The sequence below is a fragment of the Cryptomeria japonica genome, chromosome 4 (genome assembly GCF_030272615.1).
Source record: "Cryptomeria japonica chromosome 4, Sugi_1.0, whole genome shotgun sequence".
NCBI classification, from domain to species: Eukaryota; Viridiplantae; Streptophyta; class Pinopsida; order Cupressales; family Cupressaceae; genus Cryptomeria; species Cryptomeria japonica.
In genome coordinates, this window is record NC_081408.1 from 12847056 (window position 1) to 12869669 (window position 22614).

The 22614-nt window shown below is 38.3% G+C and overlaps 1 protein-coding gene across 4 annotated transcripts in view; it reads right to left on the bottom strand.

The window, feature by feature from the left end:
• LOC131065315 (DNA mismatch repair protein MSH6) overlaps positions 1 to 22614 on the bottom strand; it is a 123742-nt gene that overhangs the window by 83339 nt on the left and 17789 nt on the right. For all 4 annotated transcript variants that reach the window (XM_057999783.2, XM_057999784.2, XM_059219522.1 and 1 more), the window contains 3 exons: positions 16687 to 16789; positions 16525 to 16578; positions 16360 to 16434 (listed from right to left, as the gene is read on the bottom strand). In XM_057999783.2, coding sequence (XP_057855766.1) covers positions 16360 to 16434; positions 16525 to 16578; positions 16687 to 16789 — 232 coding nt within the window. The remainder of the gene's footprint in view (positions 1 to 16359; positions 16435 to 16524; positions 16579 to 16686; positions 16790 to 22614) is intronic.

Consider the following 22614-nt stretch of genomic DNA (forward strand, 5'->3'; position numbering starts at 1 on the left):
TACCTTGATTCGCTTCATCATTCATCAAACCTGATCAAACCAACTCCTTTTCTCCACTGGCTCTGCTCAACTGACTTAGACAGGGAAACAAACAGGACCCTGACAAGAAAAACCCTCTTTCAATCTAGACCTAACCTGACATGAGACCTATTCTCCCTGCCCCCTGATCTAACCAACTTGACTCTCCTGAAAGGCATGCTTCATTCTAGCAATCTTGAGGCTTCAGGCAGACGACTAACAACCTCCCAAAACAAGACTAGACTCAGCTTGAAAGAAACCCTAAAACGAGCTTCCAAGGCTTAGCCCTAATCTAGCCAGCCCAGGCAGACCACTCACTCACTCAAAACCCCAAAAAGAAGAGAGAAAAACAAGCAAAGAGAAAGAAAAACCTAAAGCAAAAAGAGGGGGTCCCCATTCTACTGGGGCGATGTGTGAAATGGTCACAACACAACCACGCCTTGTTTATATGTTGGCTTGAAGGGTTGTATTCAGCTTATTTGGTCTTCCTTGTTCGTTGCCAGTAATATTCCTCCATCTAGCATCAATCCAGATTGAGAACAGCTCCAAATAAATGTATGGATTCTTGCTGAATACAAAACTAGGTTATTTGCCTGGTATGATTTGCAGTATTTTCAGATTGCTTAAGTGTTCTTACATATGAACATTGTTTACTGTTTATTTCACAGTTGTTGCTATTTATCAATTACTTTACTTATAACATCAAAATCCAAAAAGAAACAATCCCTTTCTGCAACTTCTGTCTATTCTATAAGATCACCGGAAAATTACAAAAATATAGTATGTTTAATTAAGAATTTACAGCAGCAACAGCAAAAGGATCCATTTGGGATCTTTCAGATTTGTGAAGTTTTCCGAGTTACCTTCAGGGTTTTTTGTGTGTTTTGATTAGTTTTGAAGAGCAGTTCATATTTAGAGTGTTTTGGCAAAATTTCCAGTTCAGGTTGTACATTTTTAGATGCAAAGGAACCCTCACTTTGCTCATAACTCTTGGAGAGATTTAGTTTGGCTTCTGGGTATTGTTCCAAAGTTTTTCATTACAGCTGGGTGAAGAGAATCCATGCATTATATGCGGGTTTTGGTGAGCATTTAATTTACTAGGTGAGGTCGCCCCTTTTGGAGGTGGTGCCCATCTTAAGCTAGCCACGTGTGGGTTAAAGGGATGTGGGGGGCTCTTAGCTCCTCTATTGCAGGTCTATATTGGATATTTCATAGTTGCAGTTCTTTAAGGGGCAGTTTGGTGACTTTTGGGAGAGATTTAATGGAGTTTTCAGAGCCCTATGTGGTATGACAGTCATTTGAAAGCAATGAAAATACTGCTGTCAATATTTCAAATTCAGACCATTGCCTGTTTGCAGCAGACCTTGTATGAACACCTTTGCAAGGGTTGAAGAATTGCCATTTGTTGGTGAAACACAAGGATCAGATTGAAGACTCTCAGGTAGTTGTTTGCTGATACAAATAGATGTAGCTGAAGGTAGTGTAAATGATGTTCAATTCTCAATTCAATACGCAAGATGTATTCTAGTTATATTTCTTGATCTATGTATTGTCTATTTATATAATAAATCTGATTATCTTCTTTTGTATGGCAGGTGAGAGGAGCATTTATTGATTTCTATATTCTTCTCACAAATATCGATTGATATATATATATATATATATATATATATATATATATATATATATATATATATATATATATATATATATATATATATATATGCAAGAGGGGAGGATCAAGCAATGCCTTGACCGGTCATGTCTTTTAGACATGATCGATCAAGACATTACTTGTTCGCACCCTTTGCCTTATAGCTACCAATCAGTGCACACATTAATCAACAGCCTGATACAAATCGGGGTCTACGTAACTTATTCTTTAACACCAATCGGTGTCTACGTAACTTATTCTTTAACACCAATCGGTGTCTACGAAACTTGATTAACCGATACTAATAGATGATCGCTTAAGTGATACCAAGCGGTGTATGCTTTGTCACCCGATAACCAATCAGTTAATCCCGATAATCATTATTAGTTTACTGTCAATACATAAACCGATATAAATCGGGATACTTGGTTAGCCCGATAATAATCGGTATTCACAGTTATAATGCAAACCGATATTAATCGGTATACTATGCTATGATATGATTATCAATAGTTTGAACATTTATCAAACTAAGTAGATTGAACATATGCAAATGAAGAATGATCATCAAATGAAATAACAATAGCTTGAAGTTTTTCCTAATAGTTTATCGATAGGATAAATGATTGAATGAGAGACTTCATTTATCTCTCATTCAATCATTTATCTTACCGAAGCTATCATGCATTAACAGGTAGCACTTGAGGATTCACAGCTGCATTTTTTGCTCACTGTGATTTCAATACCATTAGGACAGTCATTGCATTATTTATGACATCTATTCACATTTTAAATTGCTTGTTTTTTATTCTATTTGGTGAGAACACCAGTGTTCCACGGAAACGCGTTTCCCCCCTCCAGGCCAAAGTCCCCCCGTCCCCGAAACCCGTCCCCAAATTTTTTTCCCTTTGTCCCCCCGTCCCTGAAGCCCATCCCCGCGTCCCCCCATCCCCGAAACCCGTCCCCAACGGTCGTGGAACACTGGAGAACACTGAAGACTAGATGTTATCTTCTTGTGAATTATGCACTGTTAAATTATAAGTTTCTATCCATTTCTTGCAATCACTCAAATTGCCAAGCATCTTCACAAAAAAAAATCAGGGTAATCCATTACACCTATCACAATAAACAATAATATAAATTCAAGATTATCATGCACCTACCATTATAACCTTATTCAAGAACTGAGACATTCAAACTCACAAGCGATTACAACAGCACTAGGACTAAAAGACAAACATGAATGACAGCACCAATTTTTGTTCTGATCCAGTTGATCAAAATAAACACTGATCCAACAGGATCTAGAAGGTATTTGTAACAGGAAAACTAGTTTCACATACAAAGACAGGTGTCTACCAATGCTGTATAGCTGTACAACAGGTGCACATTCATCTAGACGACAACGCAGGTGCGCTAACATCCATGGTTGTACCAGCTTTAAAACTTCAAATCTGAACATTGCAGGCATCAGTTCGATGTTCTATGAATATTGATCTTCACTCGACACCCAAGAAAGCTCAATTGTGCATTGGAAACTCTATATATAAGGTTTGGATGTGAATATTCAACTCACAAATAATTGTTGAAATTGGGAACTATTGTATGTTTTGTTCTTGTAGAAAAAATGAGCAAGGGTAGAAGGCAAAATTGCTCACTCGCAGTAAAATCTCTTTGCGAAATAATAAAGGAATGTAAATTGTTTCACAACTGTAGATTGCTCACTGCCATAATCAAAACTAATTTCTCTTCTACATTAAAGACTTTTTAAGATAAAATGAGCATTTTGTAAATTGTTTCACATTTGTTTATTTTTTTAGCACAGTAAGTCCTATTCTTAACAATCTGAAATTTCCATTTGCAAAGCAAGGAGGATTAAAATGTTCTGATTGAGTTCTAAATTTCAAAGTAAAGTTTACTGATCAAACATACCATTTTTAAGTCTTGTCTGCACTAATGTTTTACTCCTTAATTATCATGTTTCTATCCAACAGTGCAGTTCAGCTTCTTGTCAGCATAGATCAACACCTCTCTGACTATCCCTCCAACCACAAGTGCAGATACATATTGTGAGGAGCTTTTCCTCTTGTATATGGGTTACTTCGGCCTTGAATGTTAGGTGTGAACCTAAGGAGAATGCCTTGCACAACCCTGTCAGCCCTCAACACTTCCCAATGAACATTATTAGATCTTGCACCAGCCCCTTCATAGTGATTGATGATAGCACCATTTCTAGTATACACAGACAAACACACACACACACACTTGATATTTAGGCTATTTGAGGTTCTGGTTCCCCCTTTTTGGCTATTAGTACTAGTTTCTTGATCACTTGTATTGGTGGTCCCTTGTTTTGTATTTCTTTGCTTTTGTTCTAGCCCTTTGTGGGGAGCTTTTAGGTTTCTCTTTCTCTAACTTTTTATTGTAAACTATCATTCTCTTTGAGTCCCATTGACCGACTTTTAGTCATCCATAGACAAATAGTATGATTTCTTTTCATCTTTCTTTCTTTCTAACTAGATTATGCGTTGTATATTTCACAGAGAAGGTTGGTTACACATATGTAACTCCTCATGGATTGATTAAAAGAAGAAACAAATAAAATACACAAGTGTTCAAAATGACCAAAAAGAATCTTGGAATTTCTTTGATATATAACTACCAAATGTTGCAATAGTTTTGACACAACCCAATCATGTATGACAATCTTGATCTGGTAAAACAGAACCCTTGGGAATTCGCCTCTCATTCTAGCGGTTGTGACTCTATATCATCTTGACATTGGGGAGCCCCACTCACCTGCTCACTAATGTAGATCTCAATTGCAAGCTCACATTACCAGCTTCTTTCCCACCAGCAATTCTTCAACCTTGAATGTTAAAGTGTAATGTCCCCTAATTCAAAATGCCCTAAATTTGACCTAATTCTAAATTTCCAAGTAAGTGAGTTTAGAGTGTGCCTTCACTTGATTGAAACCCTTCAAACAGATTAGAAATCATTTACAACAACAATAATTCCAATAAGCTGATTATTATAATTGAACATTAGTAAATCCACGGCAGAGTTATCAATTCAATCATTAAGCATTAAACATGTTTGAAAGGCTCAACCATAAGAGAGCATGGGGTGAGTGACTTCAATGGGGTGTCTCGGATCCTCTACCCTAGGCCCAAGAGTCGATATATCATCCCTCTTGGCCTTAAAACAGTGCGAGACACGCAATGGATTTCAAAGAATTGATTAATTTACAAAATGAGCAAGACGCTCATAAATAATACAAGAGTATTTACAAGAATAGCAAGTTTCTAATAAGAAACTGTTGAGAAGATCGTAGAAGATCTTACTAAAATAGAATATACACTATTGAGCATTAATACTAAAATTAACATTATTTTAATATTCTAATACCCTCCCTTAATGCTCAATCTATTAACTACACCTATAGACCCCTTGAATTTTACAAATTTATCAGGACCAAGGGGCTTGGTGAAGATGTCTGCTGGCTGCTCCGAGGTAGGAACATTCAGCAACTAGATAGATCCGTCTTCAACCAGCTGTCCAATATAGTGACAATGAGTTTCCACATGCTTGGTTCTTTCATGGAAGACTGGATTCTTGGTGAGTTTGAGAATTCCCTGATTATCCCTGATTATCACAGAACAAGGGAGTTGGACCTGCCTGGGAGACATGCATATTCGCAAGCATTCGTCGAAGCCAAACCGCCTCACAAGATGCCTTAACTGCTCCCCGATACTCTGCTTCTGTCGAGGAGAGAGCCATTGCTTGCTGCTTCTTACTAGTCCATGTGACAGCACCAGATCCCAAACTAAACACATACCCTGTTGTAGATTTACGGTCATCAACCGAACCTGCCCAGTCAAAATCTGTGTAACCACTGAGTGTAGGATCAGAACTCCGAGTGTACAGAAGTCCATAATCAGGAGTGCCACTCACATAACATAGCACACGCTTCGCTGCTATCCAATGATCAGCCTTGGGAGCTGTCATGAAGCGTGAAATGTAGCTCACTGCAAAACTAATGTCAGGTCTAGTGGCAATAAGATAGATGAGGTTGCCCACTAGTTGCCTGAACAAAGATTCATCCACAACTGGTGAAGATGACTGAGCTGAAAGTTTGAGCTCGGGTTCCATAGGAGTAGAGGCAGGTTTGCAATCCTGCATTCTGAACCTGTCCACAAGACTTCTAGCATACTTGGACTGAGAGAGAAAGATACTGTTCTCAGTCTACCAGACTTCAACTCCTAAGCAGTAATGTAGAAGTCCCAAATCTGTCATATCAAAGGTGCGGCACAAATCCTGTTTGATCCCAGTGATCAAATGTGTTGAACTGCCAGTAATGATTAGGTCATCCACATAGACAACCACAAACAGAACATCATTACTAGTATGCTTGATATATAGGTTTGCATCAGATGGACTCCGCTGAAAACCATGATCTGTCAAGTACTTGTCAATTTTCATGTACCAAGCCCGAGGAGCTTGTTTCAAACCATAGAGTGCTTTGACTAGTCTACAGACCTTCTGTTCTTGACCAACAACCTTGAATCCTGGGGGTTGAGTCATGTAGACTTCTTCCTGTAAGTCACCATTCAAAAAGGCACTCTTGACGTCCATCTGATGGACTTTCCAACTGAACTGGGCTGCCAAGGCAAGAACGAGCCGTATGGAACTCATTTTGGTTGTAGGAGCAAAAGTCTCCTCGTAGTCAATGCCTTCTTTCTATGAGAACCCACAAGCAACAAGACGAGCCTTATACCTGTCTAGGGTTCCATCAGCTTTGTATTTTACTTTGTACACCCATTTGCAGCTAATGGGCTTCTTCCCTAAAGGAAGATCAGAAAGGGCCCAAGTGTGATTCTTCTGAAGACTCTGGAATTCGGCTTCCATAGCCTATTCCCACTCAGGTATACCTTTAGCCTCTAAATATGTCTGAGGCTCAAAAACACTGTGTATGTTAGCCATGAGAGCAAAATTGACTGTATGCTGTTGTTTGCTCTTATTACGGGAGGTTCTACCCTCAATGAGCTCAGTATCCCTGAGATCACCAATGGTCTTGGCCCACCATTTAGGCCGGAGAGTAGAAGTGCTAACATCTGGAGGAGTTGGAAGAGGCTCAAGATCAAGAACAGGAGCAGCAGCAGGAGGATTATTCTCCGGAGGGAACTCAGGTAGTGCATCATCGAAAATGGATTCTGCATCATCCCGCCCATCAGGCGAGCCTAATGGAAGAAGAACACTGTGAGGCTGATCCTCAGAACACTGCTCAGAAGAACGGGACTGAAAGAATCCTCTGTCTTCATCAAATACAACATCACGACTGAAGAAAAGACATTCAGTGTCTATATCTATCAGTCTGTAGGCCTTATGGTGATCACTGTATCCTGTCATCATGAGCTTCTGACTTTTGGAATCCAACTTGGAGCGCTTAGCATCTGGAATCCAAACATAGGCAACAAAGCCAAAAACCTTCAGGTGGCTGATCTTAGGCTTCCGACCAGACCAAACCTCTTCTGGAGTCTTCCCCTTAACAGCCTGAGTAGGTGAACGGTTAAGGAGGTAGACAGCAGTAAACACTGCTTCAGCCCAATACTTATTCGGAACACTCCTGTGTTGTAACATTGAACGAGCCATCTCAACAACCGTACGATTGCGACACTCAACAACATTGTTTTGCTGAGGAGTGTAGGGTGTAGTCAACTGGCATTTGATGCCATGGGTATCACAGAAGTTGGAGAATGCAAAAGAACAAAATTCCCCCCCATTATCTGTCCTAAGAGTAATGATGCTACATCCAGACTCTTTTTCAACTAAGGACTTAAACTTCTGAAGGATACTAAATACATCTGATTTGTGTTTAAGAAAGTACACCCACATCTTTCTACGAAAATCATCTACAATAAGCAAAAAGTATTTGCAACCAGTAACAGAAGATGTATCATAGGACCACAAATATCAGCATGAAGTAATTGAAGTACCTTAGATGCGCGCCAAGACCTTCCATGTGTGAATGAAGTCCGATGCTGTTTGCCAGCTTGACAAGCGCCACATACTCCAAGATGCTGAGTCTGAATATCAGGTAACCCTGAAACAAGTCCCTCCCGAGATAGCTGAGAGAGATACTGAATGTTGAGATGTCCATATCTCTGATGCCACAAAGTGCTTAGAGGGGAAACACGAGCTGCTAGAGCCACTTCAGGAGAATCCCCAGCGTCAAGAAGCCTGTATAGGCCATGATCCTCTAGACCAACAGCAACAGTAAGACGAGTCTCCCGATCAATGATGGAACACTTGTGAGCACTGAACACCACATCTAGCTGAGGAGAATTCCTCATAATCTGACTGACAGAGAGAAGATTAAGTTCCATACCAGGAACATAGTACACATTCAGGAAGATGAGATTCCTACCACCAAACTATATCTGAACAGTGCCTCTGCCAACAACCGTATACTCCTCACCTCCGCCAAATACAACGGAATCACTGAAAGATGAGAAGTCTGTAAACCAGTCACGCTGATGAGAAAAGTGACGTGACGCACCAAAGTCGATGTACCAAGCAGAAGACCTGGAATGATCTGAAGACCTCTTAGCCATAAAGGCATAAAAGGCAGACTCCTTCTGCTCGGAATGTTCAGCAACATGCGCCTTCTGGTGTGACCCTCCCTGCTTCTTTTGTTCAGAAGCGAGCCTCTAACGGCAATCTTTTTTCATATGGCCGTACTTGTGACAGTAATTGCACTGCACATTCTTCTTCTTAGCACCATCCTGTGTCTGAGAAGAGCCTTTCTGCTGAAAAGACTGAGAGGACTGAAATTTGCCTTTATCCTTGTGAAAGGATTGGGCTGTAAAGGCATTTTCCGAGCAGGCTGACGTAGTACCACTACCAAACTGTTGCTTCCAGCGATCCTGCTGTAGAAGTTTGGTGCACAATTCTGAAAACTTCAGGTCAACATTAGTTGAAGTAATATTGAGGGTCTCAATGAAGTGTTCATACGATTTCGGAAGACTTTTCAAAGTGATTACTACCATGTCTTCTTCCTCCATAGTCCGACCAATAGCTTCGAGCTGATCTCGAATGTCCTTAATCCTCATGAGGTGTTCCTGTAAGGACATGCGTTTGTCCATCATAATGGAGAACAATTGATTCTTCAAAAAGAATGCTCGGCTATTGTCAGATGTCTCATGCAATTCCTTCAGATGCTACCAGATGTCAAAAGTTGTCTTGCCGGAAGGAATCTGTGGTAACTGATCATCAATCACAGAGAGTTTGAGAAGCATAACTGCCTCCCGATTGCGTTCATCAAACTTATCTTGATCTGCACCAGGTGTACCAGGACTGAGCTCTTTTCCCAAAACAAGTTGGTCAAGACGCCTATATTCAAAAATGGTCAACATACACTGTTTCCAGATGTTGTAATTGTTGCCATTAAAGCGTTGACTGCCTTCTAACATCAGGTTGGTTAGAGAGGCCATTTGCACATTTCCCAATGCACTGAAAACGAAAAAAAATTAAGAGGCGTTGGCACATAATTCAAAAAATTTGAATCCCACTACAGAAACAAAGGCAAATGCAGGTACAGACTTCAAAAAATGAAGTACAGCTGGCACAAATTTCAAGAAAAAAATTCCGACTGACCCAGAAAAATCCGAAGACAACCCAAAAATCCTTGCGAAAAACCCAGAAGGAATCTGCTATCGAAATTTGGATTTGCTGGCACAAAAATCGAGGCACCCAGAAAATTCTGATGACGACCCAGATGAGATCTCGAAAAACCCATCAAGAATTTGCAATCAGAAAAAAAATTCGACTGAATCTGGAGGGTCAAAACCCTAGCCGAAAATGCAGATTTCCGTCCAAAAATGGCAGAAAAAAATCTGCAGGCGGGAAAAAACGCGATCACAAATAAACCCACATGCACAGGCACAGGAAACGAAGTCACGCGGCCAAAGATGAAAATCACGATTTTTTTTACACAACAAATGCAGGCGCCTGGAAAACGCGCAAACTGAAAATCCGTGGTTTCAAAAAAATCCGAACAGGCTAAAACAAATCCACGATTTTGTGGAAGAAAATTCCCCAAAAAAATTCGAACAGAAAAAAATCCTTCGATTTTGTTTTTCAAAACAATACAACAAAAAAAATTCACACTGAATTTTTTGCTTTGAAAAAATTTCAAATTTTTAAGGAACCAAGCTCTGATACCATAAAACAGTGCAAGACACGCAATGGATTTCAAAGAATTGATTAATTTACAGAATGAGCAAGACGCTCATAAATAATACAAGAGTATTTACAAGAATAGCAAGTTTCTAATAAGAAACTGCTGAGAAGATCGTAGAAGATCTTACTAAAATAGAATATACACTATTGAGCATTAATACTAAAATTAACATTATTTTAATATTCTAATAGGCCTCATGTGGCACATGCCATCCATATGAGGTGGTCTACCCAGTAAAGTATCCACTTTCCATTCCCCCACATCTTGCCATCTTTTTCCTTCTCTCTATGAATGGTCTCCTTGTATCGATGCACCATGATAGGGGAAAGAGATTACAACAGGGTGCCCCGGAAGCCATCTTTCCTAGGCCCAATGGCAGTACCCTCTGTACCCCCTTGGCCTCATGGAACCATCTAGTCCCCTCATAAAGGTGGCTTACCTAGAGGAGTGCCCCATCACTGTACCCCTCTTGCAGGCCTACATTCCTTCTACCATGGCTGGAAGTACTCAGAAAATAGGAAAGATTAACATATAATAAATAAGTTACAGATTTCACAAATCAGATGCAGTTTAATGGCTACTGTGATACAATCATAACAGCAATGTATTACTTGATCAGTAGGGTGCAGAAGTATATTCATTAGTGCAGCATTCATTCTTTTATATACAAAGGAACTCATACCAAACACCATTAATCTATCGATCTGCCGTATATTCAATGCCTTGTCAAGTATTATGTGCTTTCATCAATGCTGGAGTATTCATTGATATTCTTCAAATGAACGTCCTATATGCTCCCCCTTCTTAATGAATGATCTCCTTCTCATATCTTGTTCCCTTGAATAGATATGTCTCTTTATAACACCCATTGACTATTCAACTTAGTCTTTATTTAATGTAATTCTTTAAATCAATAGTTATCCTTAGTGAGTGGTTTCCTTAATGGAATCTTTCTGCTATGATGAGAATAAAACATAGCTTGTATTATTTGGAATGTTTCTAATTGCTGCAGCCTTTTTGTATTAAAATATCATCACTGTGCATCACACAATATATTATCCAGTGCTTCCTACTTTTAGCATTTATGTAAGTTTCATTGCTATTTTCAATATAGTCGGCCAGCAAGATGAAGGTCGGTTTTAAGAATATTAATTTATTTCAATTTATTTTCCTTAGTGCTGCCTCTTAGAATAAGTCAGCCCTCTATTATTTTAATTATTTGTTTTTCTGTTCCCATAAGGGTCGGCCAGCATCAAACATAAGGGAGTCGGCTAATTTTTTAATAAATTGTGATGTCTTATGAATAAGACAATTTTCTTATTGGTGATTTATATCAGTTTTTGGGTGGGGACATGACACATGGGCTACTACTAGGATTGTCTATCTAGCCTAGCCCCTTAAGCTTTGGACTCTCCCCAACAACCACCCTCAGACTTACCCAAACAGTTAATAAGTTTAGTTACCCATCTAGATGATCCACTTACCTTATAGGGTGTTTCCACTTTCCCCTCATTATTGAACCTGCTTAGGGGTTTGCCTTCATTTTGGGCTAGCCCCTATTGTATTAGCCCCTATTGTATTAGTTTTTTTGTCTAGGGCCTCTTTTTTATTCCATACGCCTTTGCTATTGTGCATATTGTGCCTATTGTATGTTTCACTCATGTTGATCTGATTTTTCGCATTTGTGGACATTAATGTATTTTCTTCTCTTAATTAAAGGCCACTTCTTTTCTCCCAGATCCTTTGCCATTGTCTCTATTGTAGGTTCCAATCCTGTTGATCTATTTTTGGTCATTTGTGGGCATTAATATGTTTCCTTCTTTTTCTTTCTTTATTCTTTCTTGGAACAAGTTTTAGCACAATATGTCCCTAGGTATTTGCTGACACTTTATTTGGAGAAAGCTATTTGGCACTATAATCTTGCCTTCTCCAACAATAGTTTAGGACTACAGCTCCTAAGTACAAATCTTGATTGTCTATATTAGTTCAACATAGTGTTTGGCACCTATCTTCACTTTGGTGCAAGACTTCACTTTGGTGCAAGATTTGCCATTAGAACGTCATGCAAATTTAGTAGTTCAACTAAGTGAAATAAATGTTGAAGCACTTCCGACTCCCTTAGCCATATCCTCAATCAATGTCTTTATAAATTCCAATGGTACATAATCAGCTTGATTATCAATGAGAGATTATGGAATTCTTCAGCTACTCTTGATAAGTTTTGAATACCATGGTGCCATGATCAGAAACTATTTATTGTCTCTATCCACTTTGAAAATGCTTATGTTGTAATATGCTGGACCAAAATTTTGCAATTTCCCACAGCTTTACTATGCAGACATTTCGTCAAACAGTTTGGATGAGCAACTTAACACAGTGTTCCACCGGCGTTGGGGACAGGGGGACGGGTTTCCATGACGGGGGGACCAAGGGCCTAAGTTTGGGGACGACGGGGGGATGGTGGCGGGGCGGTGGTGGGGTGGTGGTGCTGATATAGTTATACATATACATATAGTACTTGAAAAACTAGTTTGAAAAGATGTATGACAGTATAACAGTATAAGAATTACATTTCAAATGAAACTATAGGAAATTTGAAATACTAAATCTAAATACCAAGATTTCTTCAATGCTAATTGCTAATTGCTAAATAAAATTTGACAAATGAAATTGTCAAATTGGAGATTTCTATTATATCGAAAAAGAAAATACGAATATCTGATGCCATTGCAAAGTCTATAATAATAAAGATGATTACATGATTCATCATTACAATGAGTAGCCAAATACAAATACTAATAGCAATAGCATTACAAAAGAGACTAGAGTCAAAGACAAAATGACAAAACTCGCTTTTTTTTTTAAATTTAATTTTAAACATTGCATATACGTGGGAGTGATGGGAGACATCTGGGCATCTCCCTATGGAGACGTCCTCGTCTCCGACGACGGTGGCGGGGGACGTCGCGTCCCCGTCCCCCCATCCCGGAGATGTCCCCATCTCCGAGACGCGGCCAAAAAGGAAGGGGGGGCGAGTGCGCATCCCTATGGAACACTAGTCTTAACACAAATGGATACACCATCAACTGCTTCTCCCTCCCTTCCTACTCCATTTCTTGTGGAATCTTAGCTTTTAGTGGATGATAATGATGGTCCTAATCCACCACCTCTCAATACGTAGTCTTTGTCCCATTAGGCCTACATTACTCATGAGATTGGACATTTGGTTAATGATCTTGTATATTCTTACTACACATTCACAAATAGATTTGAATTGTGCTTTTTTAGATGATCCTCAAAGGTTTTTAAATCCAGAGTGAGACGGTGCTATGGTTGAGAAGTATTCTAAGTTCTTCTTTGACAAAGAATCACATATGAGGATCTTGCACCTCTTCTTAAGAGAATAAAGTTGGTTTGTTGTAAGTGGGTCTACAAAATCAAACATGCAACAAATGGTTACATTAACAAGAACATACATATTGTAGCTAAGGGTTTTTCACAAGTTGGGGGCATTGATTATTATAATACCTTTGCTCTTGTTGCCAATGTGGTTTCTATTCATCTTATACTCTTTTTTGTTGCATAACAAGGATGGTCAATTTATCAAATGGGTGTGAAGAATGTCTTTTTGCACGATAACCTTCATGAGAAGCTTTATGGAGTAACCTCCAAGTTTTGTGCAAAATTCTTCACTTGTCTACAGGTTTTGTTGTTCGCTCTATGGTCTCAAACAGGCCCTTCGAGCTTGGCATGAGATAATGGATGACTTCTTGCTTCCTTCTAGTTTCTAGGCTACCATTCCAATTTGACAATTTACACTCTAGGACATAGAGAGGATCTTTCAATACTTGTTTTGTATGTGGATGACTTGATTCTCACAATAGATCCACATTTGTGATTCGAGGTGTTTAGAGAGAATTGGTGAAGCAATTTGATACGATCAATTTTTTACTTTTGCATTTCTTTCTTGGCTATCTAGTTATTCAATCCTTTGAATGGATTTCTACTTTTTTCTTCATAGGTTTCGTATATCTCGTTGCAAGCCTACATGTTGTGACGTTCTCACACATCCCCCCATTGCAAATGAAGACCCCCACTTTTCGCTTCCTAGATTAGTGTTTTGTCTTAGTTTGGCAATAGCTTTGGTCTTTAGCCTTTGCTTGTCGGAAGGGTTTTTGTCCTATCAGTCTAGGTTAAGTGTGTTGATCTGTCCTTGAAGTGACTTAGAGTGCAAAGTTCACCCTTAGGGTGTGATCAAGTTAGGAATCCATGTTTTGAGTTTGAAACCCATAATCAAGTGTCAAGGCTGAGGATTGATGGCGAAAATGTGAGAAATGCCAAAATTGCTCAAAGTCGTAAAAGGTTGTCAAAAGTTGTAAAATATTGCAAAATGTTGTCAAAGCGTCAAGGACAAGTTGTTAATGTTGTCAAAGCGTCAAGGACAAGTTGTTAATGTTGTCAAAGCGTCAAGGACAAGTTGTCAATGTTGTCAAGAAAAGTCTGAAATTTGGAAAATGATGCCAAGTGTGGGAAAATAATGAGAATTCAATGCCAAGACAAGGAAAATTCCTTGTCAAGGTCAGATTTTCCAACCTTGACAGGTTGACAGGAAGGGAAAATCAAGAAAAATTCGTAAAATTCTTAGATAGAGTTGCAATTTTGTGCAAAATCCTTATTCGAAGTGTGGAATTCAAAGATTAAAACTAAAGGTGAAACATTGAGTTCAAGTTTGATCCAAGATTCAAGTCCTTGTTGGGTTGTAGTGAGGAATTTCAAATTGGAAATAAGAAATTCAAGGTTTAGGTCTAGATTGTCTCTTTCAAAGTTGAATTTTCCTTAGCGAATTATTGATGATCCTAGTCAAAACCTTTATTTTGCATTCAACAAATCCTTGCATCACCTAGAAGGCCGCCTTAACTTGTTCTTGTCAAGGTGGACTTAGCGCTTTAATGGCCTATCTTAACCCTTCACTTGCGCCTTTGCATAGTCCTCATTTACCAAGGAAATGTGCCCTTCATCTAGTCCTTGCACATTAGGAAATAGCACCTTCATTTTGTCACTTTACACTTGAAAATTCCATTCAAGGACTAGTCTTTTTGTAATATGAAATCCCACTCATCATAGTCCTTGCTCACACATCCCTTCAAAACCACCCCTTACATTTGTCCCTAACACTACTTGATTCGCACCCTTCATTAGTCCTTATTTTCATCTCAAATGCGCCCTTAATCACCCTCAAGTTGTCCTTGCTCACATGGAAGTTGCACCCTATGCTAGTCCTCGTACATCTCAAATTTTCGCCCTATGTTAGTCCTTCAACATCGTCAAATCCCACCCTTGCATGTAGTCCCTATGCACATGAAAAAGCCCCCAACTTGAAGTCCTTGTGCACCATCAACTACCACCTTACCTTGTCCTTGAGTTCACTTTACATGCGCCCAGCACTTGTCCCTTTGCATCATGGCATGTCTTTTTACAACAAATCTTGGAGTATATTTTAAAAACATCACCTGTTTTAATGATATCAAATTTCCACAATCCATGATGATATTTGTGAAATTGTTTCTGGATTCAATGGAATCCAGAAACAAAAAAATCTGACACAATTGAATCTAGAAACAATTTCGCAAATAACACCTGTTTTACTTTATAGTGCCTTTTAATGTTGAAGACCATGACTTAGGAAAATATTCCTGACTATTTTGTTTAATGTATGAATGTCTTGTGCCTATTTAAAATTTAATTTCTATTTTAAAGTTAAATAATTTCTTATATTTTTAATTTTTCCCTTTTTTTTTAATTGTCATCTCTTACTATCCCTTAGGTCCCATCCCCTGCTGTCCCAAAAATGAATCCCCTCATGTCCTATCATCCCAGAAACGCATCCCCTTGTTGCCAGCCATCTTGAAAATGGGTCCCCCCATTTCCTGCCATCCCCAAACCAGAAACACCATTGAGTAAAGCTTATAAATATGAGTCTATATTGAGACTTAAAGTCATACAGCTTCAGAAATGCTCTTCAATGACAAATCGTGGCCTATAATTTGACAAATATTCTAATTCATACACCTAGATTAACCCTGGTTTACTACCTGAGGTTCCATGTCATTGTGATGCCTAGTATATGATCTATGTCTACCAATTTGGCAGAATATCAAGAAAAGAATACATTAAGTTATCGATCATACCAGAAGGGCGATTCCTAAACTTAACTCTGCAAATAATAAAAGCAAAATACATGAGTAGCTTCAAGAAGTTTCATTATTATTGCAGGTCTAGAAAAAAAAAGAACCAAACTACAAGATTATGGCTAGAGTTATTAATGTAAAGCTGCTACTTAGTCATTTCATATCCTATTCTAGCAATACATATTTTTCAATATTTTCTGTGTCCATGTTATTTCTTTTCTTTGAACATATCTGAAATAATCCCATTTTGTACATACCTTCATATATTGCAAATCAAGTTCCAAAGCTCCGATATGTGCATCCATCTCAAATAGCTCATAAAATTTGCCCATCTATTAAAATAATCAAAGACCTGTTAGGAAAGATTCCAATAACTTCTCATTAACCAGGATTTCATTGACAAGCATTTATCTATCTCTGACCTTGAAGAACAGAACCTTGTCCATATGCTGGGACTTGAACTCCCACCATTGTCGCTGCATATGAAATTAAAATGCCCATTGTTTTAAAAAAAAATCATGTGGAATCCTCACACATTACAAATTAAGTGTATAATGCAACATCTGAGGCAAATGCATAATTACCTGCCCACCTGTTAGACCCTTCAAAAAGTCTTTGGGTAAGTACAGCGTTCTTGGATCATACTCTGGATCCTCAGGTTTTTTTCCATTTGCATCCCTGCGACCCCTATGATTGACACCATTGAAGCCATTAGTAAAACTACTTTCCCAAACAAAAACCTCCAATCTGAATACCACATTTGAATCAGGTAAATCATAAATCTAGAGATCAAGACTAATCTGACTAATTACAGATTTTTGAGGACCAGCTTATTTACAATACAGAAAAAACATTCTAGCAAACTCTTCCTTTGCATAGCATCCCACTAAGCAAATGTAAATTCCATTACTACAAACCCTCAAGACATGAAACAAGAAATTGGCCAAAAAGAATAAATTTAGATCACTCAAACCAGAATTGATAGAAATAAAGATTGTAGAAATTATGTTATCATCCATGAATAATCAAAATAGGTTAATGGGGCTCAGAAAGTAAAATCACAAGTAAAAGTCAAAGGTGAATAAAGCAAGAGGGTGTAAAACTAACATAATGATAATACACAAGAATATTGTACATATACTTGTTTCAAATCCCAACAACCAAGGACCATATTTTCCTCGCATCATATCCGGCAGTATGCCATCACATATTTCACATTGTAAACAAGAATAAAATGGGAAACAGTGAGGGTTGGGAGCCTAGCTAGATTGGCAAGAGCTTCCTGTGGTAGGCACAAGGTCACGAGGTCCAATTTGCTTTTCTTAGTTGTCGATCTTATCCATTATGGAAAGATCTTTGTAATCTCTTATTTAAGGAGACTTTCACTCCTTAGTTTATCATCAAATATTTTAATCATTATCTATGTTGATCATTTTATTGTATTAGAGTTCGGGTTTGCAAAATCTCAAGATCGGTGAGCATGTAAATTCCTCGAATTGTGGCAGTGACAAATTGTACGATGCAACAAAAAATTCATCATAAGATTTCCATATGAAATTGTCTGAAGATTTTTGGGCAGTTTTTTTTTTTAAATAAAAACCATGAGCTTTTTAATTGATGAAAATTGTAGGTTCTTTGACAAGTAAAATTGTGCAGATTTTTTTGTGAAAGCCTCAGAGTTTTCTCTCCAAGGAAAATTGTTGGATTCTTCTGCAAAATTGCGGCATTTCTTTTGCTCTGAAAATTGTGCTTTTTGTCATCAAAAACACACACTAGGGTTCTCTATTGTTTTGCACGATTTTCTAATCAAAAATCGTGGTTTTCTGATCATTTTCTGCTCGCAACAAGACATTTTCTCACATGCAGGGCTGCACAACTTCCTTCTTTGGTTTTTGAACAATTTTTTTTTAAAAAATCATGGGTTTTTTTATTAGTTTCTGCTCATGACAGATTTTTCTTCTGTTTGCCCATGTGACAAGGATTTATGGCTGCCCGAATTCTGAGTGTTTTTGATGATTTTTTCTGTCTCTCCTACATGCCGAAGGTTTCAAACCTAGAATTTTGCAGAATCTTTTAACAATTTTTGGATAAAATTGTGGTTTTCAGCCTCTATATTTTTTGATGGCTTAGATATCAATAAAAATCGAAGGTGTTTGGGTTTTCAAAATATTTTCCAAAATTTTCAATAAAAGCTGCAATTTTTCTTAGTTTTCCATGACTTCAGACAGCGAGAGGGATGGCTTCATTGCCCAACATCATGTTGGAAGGCAACCAAAGATTCAGAGGTAAAAATAATAACACCTAGAAACACCAGATGGTCATAGTCTTTGAGTACAAGTGTCTTGACCAGACTGTTATTGGTACATACACTCGTCCATCAAGGCTAAAGATCAAGACAAATTCGATGAGCATAATTCAGAAGCTGTTATGCTCATCAAGTAATCTATCATAGATGAAATGCTTCCAGAGATTCCCTCAAGCAAAACCTCTGCAAATATTTGGACTCACCTGAAATCTCTACACGAAACATCAAATAAAGGCAGGATCTTCTTCCTCAAAAACATGTTCTCAATAATGATGGATGAGAAAATGTCTTTGCAGGATCATTTGATGAAAATGAAACACATTCGCGATCAATTGGAGGCCATTGGACGCAAGATGGAAGAAGAAGATATGGTTGTTGAAAACAATGAAAAGCTTACAATGGTCATATGAGCATTTCATGGAAACACTCAACATCATCTCTACCAATGTTGACCTAAAGTTTGATGATTTGTGCAACAAACTCTTGCAATAGGACAGATGAAAGAAGCAGTGATTCAGCAAGTGTAGAACAAGCCTTTACAGCCAAAGTCAATGGAAAAGGCAAGTCCACTCATCAAAAACAACAAGGAAAACTTGATGACACTTAAAAGAATTTGATGACCATCACATGTCATTATTGTGGTAAACTTGGTCATATGAAGCACTGCCAAAAGCGGTTGGTTGATCAAAAATCCAACCTGGGAGGGTCTCAACAAGAGGCCCATATTGCGAAGTATTTACAGCAGGAGTCAGCCTTCTATGCATTCACGGCCAAATGACCAGTAGATCATGCACACTCTTTTGCATGGCATATTGATTCTGGAGCATCTCGTCACTTTACAAACAAGAAAATTTGGTTCATTGAGTATACAGCTTGCTCAGATTTAGTAATTTTTGATGGTGATGAAGAGTATATAGTTGTCGGCACATGCAATGTTCAGATAAATTCTGGAGGGAGACATCTCATTTTTCTCAATGTATACTATGTTCCAATCGTGGAGCTTAATTTGCTTTCAGTGAGTCAGATTATGTGCCACTGTCCCAAGTTGGAGGTCATCTTCAGTGCACATAAGTGTCATATCAATGACAAGGAGACCAAGAAAATCATTGGTGTTGGCACTGAAGATCAAGGGTTGTATCAACTTGATGATACTGGAGAGGTTCAAGAACGTGCATTGGCTGCAAGTTCATCTCCAATCGATACTCTTTGGTATCAACGTTATTGGAATCTTAATCTATCGTCTCTCTTAGTTGGCTCAAGAGAGTATGGTAGAAGACTTACCTAAAATCCTGCAGCAGATTCAAGGTGTTTGCAGAGCTTGCCAAGTAGGGAAGCAGCACAGAACTCCATTTTCGGAAGGACAAGCTTGGAGAACATCAAGGGTCCTTCAGCTAGTTCATGCAATGTTTGTGGACCAATGAATACTGCATCGGTCACTAGTTCCAAGTATTTTCTCTTGTTTTTTGATGATTTCAATAAGAAAATGAGGGTGTTTAACTAGAAGCAAAATCAAGAGTGTTTAAAGAATTTCAAAGTTAAATCCTTAGTAGAAAAAGAGTCAAGATGTACCATCATCACTCTTAGATCTAATAATAGGGGTGAATTTTGTTCAAATGAATTCACTAACTTTTGTTCTAAACACAGTATTAAACAACAACTTGCAACACCCCATACCCCTCAACAAAATGGTGTAGTTGACGAGGGACAGTACTATTACAAAATTTGCCCGATGTATGTTGGAGAACAGGAATGTTCCAAAGAAGTTTTGGGATAAGGCAATTTACACTACAATGTACCTTCTTAACAGGTCTCCAACATAGGCAATCAAGAAGAAGACCCCAAGGGAAGCATGGTTTGGGAGGAAACCATGAATCAATCACCTTAAGGTTTTCGGTTCTCCTACATGTTGATGTGTCTTTTATACACAATCAAACACAGAATAAAATACCCAAAGGTAACTTATCCGCTCTTGAACAAAGTTTCCCCGAATGCTGAAGATTTCTCCTAAGGATCAATCGAGGCAACTCCAAGGTTCTGGTATGTAGGTTCTCTACGTATGGATAAGCACCAGTGTTTGCTGTTTCATCAAGGGGCCTTATGTACTTTCTATGAAAGTTGGTTCTTGCAACTACTTTGCCAATGAGGAACTGGATTTTCCTAATACTAACCGATGTTTCAAAAAAAGGACAAAAGATAAGGGATTAAAGAGGGCTATGCGAAACTAAGCCTATGAATGACTAAACGGAGGGCAATCTTAGTGAAACTCTACCAATCTCAATATTGTCATAGAACAACAACTCTATTGGAATCTATGTGATCTTCTAAGGGAATTCAAAGATTTTCAAATCATTCATGAACATAGATACTATCAATAGGATACATATCAATACTCAAGTAATGATTGAACCCTAAACAATTTCAATATCTCCAGTTGACCACACAGGGCACACTTACAATCAATAAGAGGCTAGTGGTTTGGACTATGAGCTTCACTAAAAGATCAAGCACAACATTTATCACTCAATCTAATTCTAACATCTAAATACTATCTTCAATAAAAGTGATTCAAAAAGATAAACAACCATGTAAGAAGCCACAAAGATTGCAATAAAACACCATAACTTCAATGTTTCATTAATCTCATAGCAAAATATAACAACAATTGCTCAACTTTCTCTCTTCACCAAATTTGTACTCTATGAATAACTACTCTTCTTCTCTACTGCTAATAACCTTATTCTTCTTAACCTTGCAAATGAATTGAGTGAGAGCTTGTATAGCATTCTTAAATACAGTGAATGGCCCAAATTTAAAGAAGATCAAGGGCTGAGATTTTGACACCTAAATCCTAATTAGGGTTTGTTACAAAAATAACCCTATTTAGATAAGCATTATCATAACATAGCCAATAGAAATTGGCACGAATAACGAGGAAGCATCCTCCAATAGGGATTAAATCGCTACATCATTTCATAACAACTTTTCATCTAGAATTTTGTTCCCTTTTCCTTGTTCTTTTCTAGCATATTCAATGAATCTGGACGTAATCCCTTCAATCTCTGCAATGGGAATCTCAGGCAGGTTCTTCATTCATTCCTCCAAGCGAAGGATCTCATCAAAGGCCGCAAGAAGAGTCATCTCCCATTCGTGCTCCAGCTCTTTTATTTTTTCAATCAGGAACATAGTAGTATACATCTTATCTCGTTGCTCTTATGTGATTATGCTATCTTCTCTACAAAAGATGACCTTGATCCTATCCTCCAATTCTTGGATATCCACATCTGTTTCAATCTCTATCCTTCTATCAAGGATTGCACACAGTACATCAAACACCTTATCTTGAATAGGATGGATAGTGTCCTCAACTCGAGTGCACCTACTATTGATGTCCTTGAATAGAACCTCCTTCATTTGGAGCAAAGTTGACCATTGTAGAAGATTATGGGTTCCACCATCAACTATCCTTTCTTGTGCTAAAACCTGTCTTGATGTCTTCCTTACCACTTGCAATATTGGGATTGTAATATCTCTAGTGTGAGTGAATGCATTGACAGCTACCGCTAGATTATGAATGATCTCAAGGACTTGGATGGCCCTGTGGGCAGTTTTCATCATTCTTTCGACAAATTCCCTGGCTACCATGTAGGATCTATCAATCCATGTCTCCATGAGTTGGGCTGAGTTCTTCATCTTTTCTACCTGATTTATTGACTCAAGGGGGAGTGCCTGCAAGGGTGAGACTACTGGATCCTGTTGCCCTAATGGCTCATTAAATTGGCTAAAATAATTCCTCCAAGCATTAATCTCCTTTTCCAACCTTTTATTCTTTTATATTTCTTCCTTTAGCTTATCATTGACTGCCCTCACTGAATCAGTCGCATTTTCCATGGCTTGCTCGGAGGTAAGTGGACCAAGATCAAATGTCTCCAAATCATATTCTTCTGCCATGATCTCATCATCATACTTATCCACCACCGGTGTAGCTATCTATATCTTACTGGAGCCTGTATCATCTCTGGTCACCTTAGATATTTTTGTAGCTTTCTTCTTTTCAATCCCCTCTTGAGACTTGCTTAGAAGACTTTCCAAATCGAATACTTGCTCCTCTTCTTCAACTACAACTTCCCTTGTAAGTCTTTCTCTAAGCCAATTTGGAATGGAAGACTTTCCTTCTTTTACTTGCACTTCCTCAAGCAATGGTTGCTCG